Source organism: Setaria italica, chromosome IX (assembly GCF_000263155.2).
Source record: "Setaria italica strain Yugu1 chromosome IX, Setaria_italica_v2.0, whole genome shotgun sequence".
Taxonomy (NCBI): Eukaryota; Viridiplantae; Streptophyta; class Magnoliopsida; order Poales; family Poaceae; genus Setaria; species Setaria italica.
In genome coordinates, this window is record NC_028458.1 from 21,180,403 (window position 1) to 21,191,417 (window position 11,015).

Here is an 11,015-nt window from a genome sequence, read left to right on the forward strand (position 1 = left end):
TACACTAATTGACATGCTGACAGCAGCATGCATGTTTACTTTATTTCGCACCGCTCGGTAGTCATATGTGTGCTGTATGCCACATGTATCTAGCTGAGAACATATCTGGTGCTCCCGCCAGGTCACACCCAAAAAAATGTTTCAAAATTTTCATCCGAAATTTATATTGTTGCCACCATGTGCAAATATTTCTCTATAAATAAGTTTCAAATCCAAACTCAAACAAGCACATTGAACAAAAAAAAAAGAAATCGGCATGGAAACATTAACAGGTTGGGGGATGAAAAGAGTAAGGGTTGCCGACTATACCATACTGGTATTACTTTTTTGTTAGTCCATGTACATCTTGAGCTTCGATTACTTTAATTATGTGGATAGATGTAGATGCATGCGGCGGCGGCACAATAAATTTGGTGGTATTTTTTTTAGCATTTTTATGCTCCCTCACATGCGTAGGAAACGCAGGAGCATGTGACCCACGCCATGTCTGGTTGAAAACGATCGGGATGGATCACATCCTGTCCCGATCCATTTTTCTACATTTTACTTGCTTGTTTTCGTATTTTCGGATAAAAGCGGAATATGTTATATCAAATACGAAATATGGGATATCAAATATGAAATCGGGACGAAATCGGGTGATATCCCGATCATTTTCGTATTTCCCGTATTTAGTCAGGATATCCCATTTTTACGTATACGGGATATCCTCTTTTTCTTTCTAGTCCACTCAAGCAGTCAAGCAGTAAAGCTAGCCCATCAGGACATTCAAAGGCCCATCCCAAGAAAATTAGGGTCAATATCCTACTCTCTCAAGCTCCCGCTAACTATGACCCCTCCACTTCATTCCCTCCCGAACTCTCCTATTCAGCCGCCGCCTCCACTCCTCCGCTCCAGAACCCCTCCGTCCCTCGTCCCTCCCCCGCCTGCTACAACCACCACCGCTGCCCGAAGAAGTGCCTCCTTCCGGTCGAGGGCGGCATGGCCCCGGAGAAGCCAAAGATGTTGGTGCCCCCTACCGGAGGAGGTCCTTCTCATTCTGCATCTAAGGCAAAGTGCAGGATCAATAAGACCAAGAGATGCACCACCTTCTAGGTCATTCGACGCCACCACATGCTTTTAATACAGGTACATCCAGATTTGTAGTTTGTACAATTTAGAGTACAAAATGAAAATAGCATGCTTTGGTTTGGTAATGTGTTGTCTATATTTTGTTGTAAGTATTCTATTCAATTATTGTTTCATTATCGGTAATCTGTTGCACTTGTCAGTTTGGCACAGATTTAGCAATGATTTTTTTTTTTTTGCTCTTGGCAGGATCTAGGAGTAAAAAGACTGCACCTCAAAGTGCCAGTGCTAGTGCTAGTCCAAGCCCAACACCATCTGGAAGGGGTTCTTCTGTGCCAATGGAAGCTGCAAATGTGGACACCATTGGAAGTGGTGTTGGCGCACAAGCACCACATGTGCAGACTGATGAAACTACAGCTATAATTGCAAATCCAGAAGTTGTTCAGATTCATGTTGAAGGGGATGACGAAGATCAAGAGGAAGGGGATGATGTTGTTCACCTTACTGGTAAGAGGAAAAGGAGATGCACTTCGGCTGTTTGGGAGCACTTTACCAAGTTGGTAAGGACCCTGGCACTAAAATTACTCATGTTTAGCCTTACAAATATGACCAAGAAGTTAGTTTGAGGAAATTAAATTTGGCAATAACCATGCATGAATATCCTTTCAATATTGTTGAGCATGAGTATCTTGTTGATTTTATAAAATCTCTCCGTCCTACTTTCCCATTAAGTCCTGGGTCACTGTTAGGAATGAAATAATGGACAAATATTTGGAAGAAAAGGAAGCCTTGTATGCAGAACTGAAAAGTATACAGTGTTGCTTCAGTGCAATCATGGATGTAGACCTCATGCCAAAACAAAGGATACATGTGTGTGACTATTCATTGGATTGATGATGATAGGCGTATGCAAAAGACAACTATTAGCTTCTTCAATGTAAAATGAAGGTATACTAGTGTAAAGCTATCAGAAATCTTTTCTGAAGTTATAGTTAGGTGGTATATTGAGAATAGGTTGTTTTCCTTAACTTTATAACGCAAATTCAATGAGTTGCTATTTTTTAGCTCTGTAACTAAGAATTTTCATGTGCTGGGCAAAACTTGTAGGAGAAGAGTGAGAGACAGATCGATTGGATTGAGGAGAAGAATGAGGAACAGATAGACTCGATTCAGGAGGAGAAGGAGGAAGAAGACATGGACAGTGATCCTGACATCATGGATGATGCCGATGAGCTGTAGGCTGTAGCTTTTAACCAAGACTTATGACATGACTTTGTGTTATGTTGTTCAGTACTTGTCTAGTGAGGCTGGGAGTCTGAGATGGAGACTTTTGTTTGTACTTGTGGTTTGTTGACATGGTGAACTATTAAACTGTCTGCGTGAATGTGGCACTATGGGATGGGATTGTTGCTGCTTATGCACTTTAGCAATCATAACCTATGTTTTTGTACATGTTGTCTTGATGCCATCATTATATTTACAATTACTTATGTAATTATTTTATGTCTATTTGGTCGACTTGTTGTACCGGGTTCTACGGACTACCGGTCGGTGTTCCCGTTCCCTTCTGCATCCCGATTGTTATCAACATGCTTTCGCTCGAATTGGTTCATTTTTGATATTTCATGAATTTGTTTTCGTTTCCGACCTCCCCGCTTTCAATTTCATTTTTGTATTAAAATGTGAAAGTGAAAGTGATAAGGGATCTATTCCGACCACGTCAACATCCGACCGCTTTCATCTCTGATGTTGATCATGACAATGTGGTGAAGACTGAAGACTAGACCCCGTCGCCATCCCTATATGACGGCAATCATCAACGACATCAACATTTGAATGCGCTACTACACTGACACCACTAGATCGTCATCATGCCTGCATCGAGCATACGCAGGTCCTCGCCCCAAGGGGCATCTCAAAATCATTTTATGCAATTAATTAATTCTCTAGTCTTGGTGTTCACGTGATTAGGCTGGTTATATTACTAGATAATCGACCTGTCCTGACTCTCCTTTAGTATCGGTTTCACTATGTCAGTACTAAAGGTATTTACCCAGTACTAAAGGGGTCCTAAAGTATTACGCTCAAAAAATAAAGAAAATATTTGTTGAATAGCCCGAGGCTCGCACACATGCACAACATCACAAATCACAAGTCACATATGTGTGCGTGCGTGGTGCATAGGATTCGAACCTACGACATCAAGCCTAGCGCGAGCCTTCTTTATCATCTCACCTACATAGTACATGTGATTTACTTAGATATGTTTTTTTAAAGTAACCTGTGAAGGGACCTTTTACTAAAAGACTTCCAGGGGTTACTAAATTTTGTCCGAAACTAATATTTAGTATCAGGTCAAAATGTAACCGGTAATGCATGGGACGGAAGATTGTTTTTCCTAGTAGTTTTAAGATCGTACGGGAGTTACATTAATGGACCAACGGCAAGAACATCAAGAGTTGTACAATTCTGCTCCGCTTTACCTACCTGCTTCATATTATGTTTTGATGGAAAATAAACTTTTTTTCAAAAATTTTCTCCTAAAGCATATAATTCCTGAAAGGAAAAGTCTATCAGACGATGGGTTGTGCTCCTAAGCTACCTCACGACTAGTCGTCGTCGCGCCGCTGCTGTCGGAGAAGGAGTGCCACCTGGTTAGCGCGGGGGTTAGGGGTCCGGGGTTGGATATCACCGGTGGACCTTGGAAAAGGAGGCTTGGGGCGGTGGTGGCTGCTACACGGCGGTGGGCCGCGGCCCGCCGGTGCAGCGAGGTGGCAAGGGCGCCACCAGAGCAACGGGCGGCTGGACTTTGGAGGGTGGTGAGCAGGGTCGACGGCGGGGGTTGAGGGGCAGTGGTGGGCGGTGGGCGGCGCGGCGAGGCAGCTGGAGCCGCTGGCCACAGATGGAGGCAGGCGAGGTGGAGGCTGGGGTGCAGGGGTCGCGCCATCCCCCTTTTCCGCAACCCGTCGCAGGATAACTCTGTTCTTCGTGAAAGTAGCGACGTCTGGTTGCAAACAGAGATTGCCATGACTGGAGCATCATGCACACATACGAGTAGAGGATTTTTCAAGAGAAGATGGCACGGGCTCGAGTTATTAGTTGGTTATTAAGCAACCAACTAATCAGTCCGATCATGATCCATATGGTGGCGCTAGGGGACTGGGGCAGAGGATCCTTGCTCGCAGTTGCAGGGCTAGAGCCTAGCGATGAATGAAGGATAAAATGAGCCATCCTTGTATTTATTCCTCGCACTAGAGAAACTGAGGAGGAAGAAAAGCAAATGTTCTCCTGGTCTCCTAGAAACAAAATTGGTGAACCCAATTGTTGCGCCTTTCCTCGACGGGCTAGGTGTAGATGCGTGGGCATTTCCTATTGAACCAAATCCATTATCCTTTGGAAAAAGAAGACCAATCCTATTATCCCGAGAAGTCGAGAAGCACTTGTTATAGTACAAGTGTAGGTCGAGATCAAGCCCGGTTAGAGATGTGCCCATTGATCATGGGCAACATAATGTCCAGTCAACTGCTGTCCCATTCTTAGGCCAGCAGTTAACTCTGTTCAAAACTCCAGGTGAGAACAAACGGCCAAACCTGAGTCACCTAAATCATGAAGAAATGATGGAGCTATTTCGGATGGTACTTCTATATAGACATATAGTACCATTGGTCAATGTTACGGAGTATTTGACGTTTCGGACAGCCAAATTATCCCGCAATTATTTGTAGTACTCCGTATTTTGTTGTAAGAAACGTCTAGTCATAATGACTGGAGGGAGTATATTCTTAAGATAGGCAGGCGAATTAACCATTTTTCAGATGAAGATCGTAGCAGCATCAGTGTCTGTGACGGGCCCAAGCCCAAGAGGCGAAAGATGATTCCAGGCCCAAAAAGGTCCAAACCATCCAGCCCAAGAATAAGAACAGGGAAGCGAAGGCCGTTTTCATCGTCCATTTCTTTGCCGGCTCGCGGTTTCGGCCCCGGGTTGGGCCACTAGGGTGCGTTTGGTTTTGGAACCATGTGGGTTGGCTGGAGCCAACCCACTTTTCTGGGTTGGAGTCGACCCATCTTTTGTTTGGATGAGAGGGTTGAAGAGGGATGGGTTGGACCCAGTTTTTTATTTGGTTGGAGAAGTTGTGAGGGTTGGGATGGATGTCCTTGTAACACCGTTAATTGTGGGCCCCACATGTCATCCTCTTCTTTCTATTTCTTTTTTTTTCCTCCCTTTACTCTTCTTCCTTCTCTCCTCCCCGCAAGCACTCCTGGCGCCGCCCCCGCTACTCCCCGGCCGCCAGCGCGCCAGCCCCGCCGGTGGCTCCTCCCCGGCCGCCTCCGCGCCGACCCCCACCGTCGGCTAGCACTCCCGCGCCGGCCCCCGCCGCCGCCTCCCGGCCACTCGGTCTCTGCAGCGGGTGCGGGGCCATGGGGTGCCGGAGCTGCGCCGCCGGGCAGGCGGTGGCGGGAGGGCGCCGGGCCGGTGGGAGGGGTGCGGGCAGGGGGCGGCGGATGGCTGGCCGACGGAGGGCGGTGACGGGGTCGGGCGGGCAGCGGTGGCGGAGCGGGGAGGGCGACCGGCGCCGCCGCCCCTGCCTCCCCAGATCCTTGCGCTGTCGCCCCGTTGGAGCCGTGGGGGAGTTGCGCCACCGGAGTTGGAGCTGCGGGAGGGCACGAGGCGGGCGGAGGGCAGGCCGATGGTGGGCAGGCGGCGGTGGGGTCGGGCGGACAGCGGCGGCAGGCTTGGGCGAACGGAGAAGAAACGGAGAAGAAGTGGGTTGGGATGATTCCATCTTTTTTAGGATGGGATGAACCCGGATCAACTAGGAATATTCTCCATCTGGATCGGCTCCAACCTACCTCTTCTCGAACCAAATATGGGGCGAAGTGGATCGACTTCAACCTAACCCACTTCGACCCCAGAACCAATCAGACCCTTGTGGTGCAAGCGTTCAACTTGGCACGATTTCCCTTCCCTCCTAGCTGTGTCGAGAACGGCGGAGTTTGCGGATGTTTTGACACGGACAAAATTAATAGAGTTTTCCTTTAAAAAAAGTCTTTTTCAAAATAAAAGTAGAATCAGGGCAGTATGTCGGAAATCTTATGCATCTTCCGGAAGATTATACACCGCACAGTACACGTGGCGCATTTTAATTGGAAGTGGTAAAGTAGAAAAGGTTTTTCCGTGCGGACGCGAAGCGGTTTTCACGGATAGGCGGTGCCTGGCGGAGTGCTATGTACTGGTGGAGGGACATGTGTCATCACATGAGTGATGAGGTTGCGTGAGAATCTCGTGTGGGTTCAGAACTCGAAACGTACTTTTCTATTAAGGGGTGGAACGTCCTATTAAAGTTTAACACCTATCACATCGAATATTTGGATGCTAATTAGGAGTACTAAACATAAGTTAATTACAAAACTAATTGCACAGATGGAGTATAATTCACGAGACGAATCTATTAAGCCTAATTAGTTCATGATTTGACAATATGGTGCTACAGTAACCATTTGCTAATGATGGATTAATTAGGCTTAATAGATTCGTCTCGCGAATTAGCACAAGGTTCTGCAATTAATTTTATAATTAGCTCATATTTACTCCTCCTAATTAGCATTCAAACATCTAATGTGATACTGTTAAAGTTTAGCACCTCGTATCCAAACAGCCCCTAAGTCGTTGATCTATTTCGAAATCCGATTGAAGATCATTGATGTTTGGATTTAATGCAACAAAATGAGATCCAATATGATACTTTAAATTTTTTATTTTAATATTCAAAATTTTAATATACTATTTCAATATTTTTAATACATTTTTCAACATTTATAGTACACTATTTCAACATTTTTTTTGAAAAATTTGAATTCAAGTTTGTTTTGAATAATACACCATTATTTTAACCATGTTGAATTCAACATTTTTTAAAAAATGTTGAAATAATTCAATATTTTTTGAAAAATGTTGAATTCAATCAACATTTTAGATGAACTATCTTAATATTTTTTAATGTAAAAAAGTTGGTAAATGTCGAAACGTAATTTTCTCTTAAGTCGTTGATCCATTTCGAAATCCGTTTGACGATCATTGATGTTTGGATTTAATGCAACAAAATGAGATCCAATTGATACTTTAAATTTTTTATTTTAATATTCAACATTTTAATATACTATTTCAATATTTTTAATACATTTTTCAACATTTATAGTACACTATTTCAACATTTTTTTTGAAAAATTTGAATTCAAGTTTGTTTTGAATAATACACCATTATTTTAACCATGTTGAATTCAACATTTTTAAAAAAATGTTGAATTCAATCAACATTTATCAAAATGACTATGTTTTGTTGTATTTTTTGAAAGTTAACATTTTAGATGAACTATCTTAACTTTTTTTAACGTAAAAAAGTTGGTAAATGTCAGAAAAATGTTGATTAGTAATGTTGGTGAATGTAAAAAAATTAAAGAAAATGTTGGTATATATAGAAAAAATGTTGGTCAACGTCAAGAAAAGTTGGTGACAATTAAACCAAACTTTTTTTAGAAAATATTGATAATGTCAACAAATGTTGATGGATGCCAAAAATGTTAAAGAAAAAATGTTGTACATGGGCTTAACTGAGCTTTAAAAATACATAACTTATCTATCACGTAGAGTGCTGCTGACAGCCTGACACTGGCTGGTTATACAGTGCCATGATGGTGATTGCCTAACTTTTTTTATTTTTAACTTTTTTAAATATAATTTTAAAAATAACCTCAGCGGAAGATTATTAGCGGCGGGTGATCCTTTTGCCCACGCCAGACCGCCTAGCGCGGTGGATCCTTGCCATACTAGCGCGGCGCGGCGCCGGGCCAGGTAGACGCTAACGTGGGCAGGTGTGTGCCGCGCCAGCCCGCTTGGCGCGGCAACGCCCCTCCTACACACGGTGTCGGCTCCTTCCTTCCTCCCTCCCTCCTTTCTTCTTCCTCCAGAACACCCGCACCCGAACTCCTCCACACCACCGGCCACCGCCCCTCCCCCAAATCCCTAAATCTTCGGCGATTCGGCTTGGGGAAAGTTGTGAAAATTGATCCCTGCATCGTGTGGAAGGTATCCCCCTACTTTTTTCCCATGTTTTACTGTTGCATTTGGTAGATCGGAGGATGTTTAGGTGACCTAGGGTTAGGTTGATGATTTCAATTTTGAATGAAATGCAATGTTGTTATGTGTTAGATGATGCGTAGTTAAAACGTAATAGAGTCTCTGCCCGCGATATTGATGTGTAGAACTTGTTGAATACTTCGATTTAGGTATATATTCATCCAATTATGTAATGTATATGATATGTGCATTTTTTTGTTTGCAATATGTCCAATATGTGGAATGTGTCCAGTTGATATGTCGAATATGTGCAATGTGTAGTGTACATGATATGGTGAAGTGTTTGTATTTTGTAGATGGATCGTTTGGTTTGATTTTTTCATGGTGGTATTGTGAAACAAAATGGAGAGTTAGAGAATATGAATGAGTTATTTGAATTTTTCGAGGGTCCTCCAAGTTTTACTGATTTAGTTGACCATGCAATGAGGAAGTATGGATTTAGAGTGGATGAGATGAGTTTGAGAGATCATTTTGATTGTGGGAAAGCTAGAGTTCATTATATTCTCATGAACTTGGCATCCGATTCAAATTGGAAGCACTGTAAGGATGTAGTTCACAAAGCAAATGTTGCATGTTTGGAGATTATAGTTGAAATTGTTCGTATGCCTGACCTAAATGTTGTCTTGAGGGACGAAGTGCCGGTAGTAAATCGTAATGGTACCCAGGAGTCAGAAATTTTGCAACACGTATTAGGTGAAGCAGAATCTGCTTTTGACTTGGCCATTGCCAATGATGATTTTCCCAATAACACTTTTGAGAGGGATGAAGCAAATATAGATGATGATGATGATATGTCTATGGGTTCCGAAGATAGTGAATTTGAGAAAGATGGGGTAGTAGATGTCGAGGTAGAGGAGGAGTCACCATCTCAGAGTGGTGGGCATGAAAATGAGGACGAGGAAGAGGATGGACCGCATTTCGACACTGCAACCGTGCATGATGTAGAAGGCATTGGTCGTATGGATGAATGTTTTTCTTACACCCAGAACAAGTTGCGGTTGTTGAAGAAACGTGATGCCGAACTGCCATCCGTTCCCAATGATCAGGACATCATTATGGTCCATAAAGCCATATGTGAATCTAGTATGGTGAATTCCGAAGGGATACCCTTTAGTGAGAGTCCAGTGATTAAGAAGGGAATGAAGTTCAAAAGTCTTGAGGAGCTGAAGTTTTTCTTGGCTGACTACGCAGTGAGGTTACATAGACCTTTTAGCGTAGTTCACTCCGACAAGAACTTAAGATACAATGTGATGTGCAAGCAAGGATGCCATTGGCGTGTATGGTCTCGGCTAATATCAAGCACCAAACAATGGAGGATTTCAAATATTGTGCAACCGCATACTTGTCGTTCTTCACATTCAAAGCGAGTGCACGTCCAGTGCACAGCAAAGTACCTTGGGCAGTGTATCCTAGGTATTATCCGTAAAGACAACGAGACATCGGTGCCATCCCTCGTGGAATCCACCTTCGACTTTAGTGGATACCGTGTCAAGTATTCAAGCGCCTGCCCACGTCAACGCCTACTTGGCCCGGCGTCGCGCCGCGCTAGCGTGGCAGGGATCCGCCGTGCTTGTGCATGTGACGCGGCAGAAGCCTCTACCGCGCTAGGCGGTCTGGCGCGGGCAAAAGGGTCACCTGCCGCTTATAATCTTCCGCTGACGATATTTTTAAAATTATATTTAGAAAAAGGTTAAAAATAAAAAAAATTCTAAACCAGCTTTGCTATTCGAGGACAAAAACAAAATGATGGTACTTTAGTTGATAGCGCCATAGCGGCGAGGTAGGTAGCTTAATAGCACTCCAGATTCACGGAGCATCACAAGTACCTGCTCGTATACCTGTGACATCAGCTGTAACCGTAAATGATCTTCTTCTTTTTCTCGGGTGTTGCTTGCTCAAAGACTGTGCGTTGATGCGAGTACCTGTCATGGGGGATCTGAGGCTCCGTTTGGAGCTGGGACTTAGTCCCGTCACATTCGATTTGAAGTATTAAATATAGATTAATTATAAAACTAATTATATAAATGAAGACTAATTCATGAGATGAATCTATTAAATCTAATTAGTTCACGATTGGCTCATGCGATGCTACAGTAAATATGTACTAATTATGAATTAGTTAGGCTTAATAGATTTATCTCGCAAATTAGCCACGACTTATGCAACTAGTTTTATAATTAGCTCATATTTAGTTCTGCTAATTGATATTCAAACATCCAATGTGACCCATGAATCTCTTTGCTCGATCGATCACGCTGACGCTGCCAACGCAGAGGATACTGTGCAACAATCTCAGCCGAACAGCTGCAACGGGAAAGGCTTTAATCTCCTGACAGATATTGCACCAACTTTTTACTCCCGCTCTTTTCTATTCTTCCTACGTAACTGTGTCACTCACTCCGTCGTCACTGGCAGCTCAAACTCCAACTTTCCCCTCTCTTTTTCCCTCCCCAACTTCTAATCAGGCGTACGTACACCCCACTACGGGAAACAGAAAGTTCGCTGAGTGCCTGGGGCACTCGGCGAAGGCTCAAAAACACTCGGCGAAACGTTTGCCGAGACACACGGAAAATTTTGAGTCGGCAAAGTTAACTTTGCCGAGTGTTTTATGTCGTGCACTCGGCGAAGCTTTCGCCGAGTGAAAAAAAACACTCGGCAAACATATTTTTCGAAAAAAAAAACCAAAAACGCCAGCCGCAACCACCACTGCCGGCCACCACCACCGGCCTCCACCACCGCCGCCTCGCCACGGCCGCCGCCCCCCACGCCGCCTCACCACGGCTGCCACCCCCCACGCCGCCTCGCCACGGCC

At 44.0% G+C, this 11,015-nt stretch overlaps 1 protein-coding gene across 1 annotated transcript; it reads left to right on the plus strand.

Moving 5' to 3' along the window:
• The first annotated feature begins 1,329 nt into the window (after nucleotides 1-1,329).
• On the plus strand, nucleotides 1,330-2,383 carry LOC111255727. The gene is made up of 2 exons (XM_022822747.1): nucleotides 1,330-1,628; nucleotides 2,176-2,383. The coding sequence occupies exons 1-2, from the start codon at nucleotides 1,407-1,409 to the stop codon at nucleotides 2,305-2,307; spliced, it is 354 nt and encodes a 117-aa protein (XP_022678482.1). The 5' UTR covers nucleotides 1,330-1,406; the 3' UTR covers nucleotides 2,308-2,383.
• The last annotated feature ends 8,632 nt before the right edge of the window (nucleotides 2,384-11,015 follow it).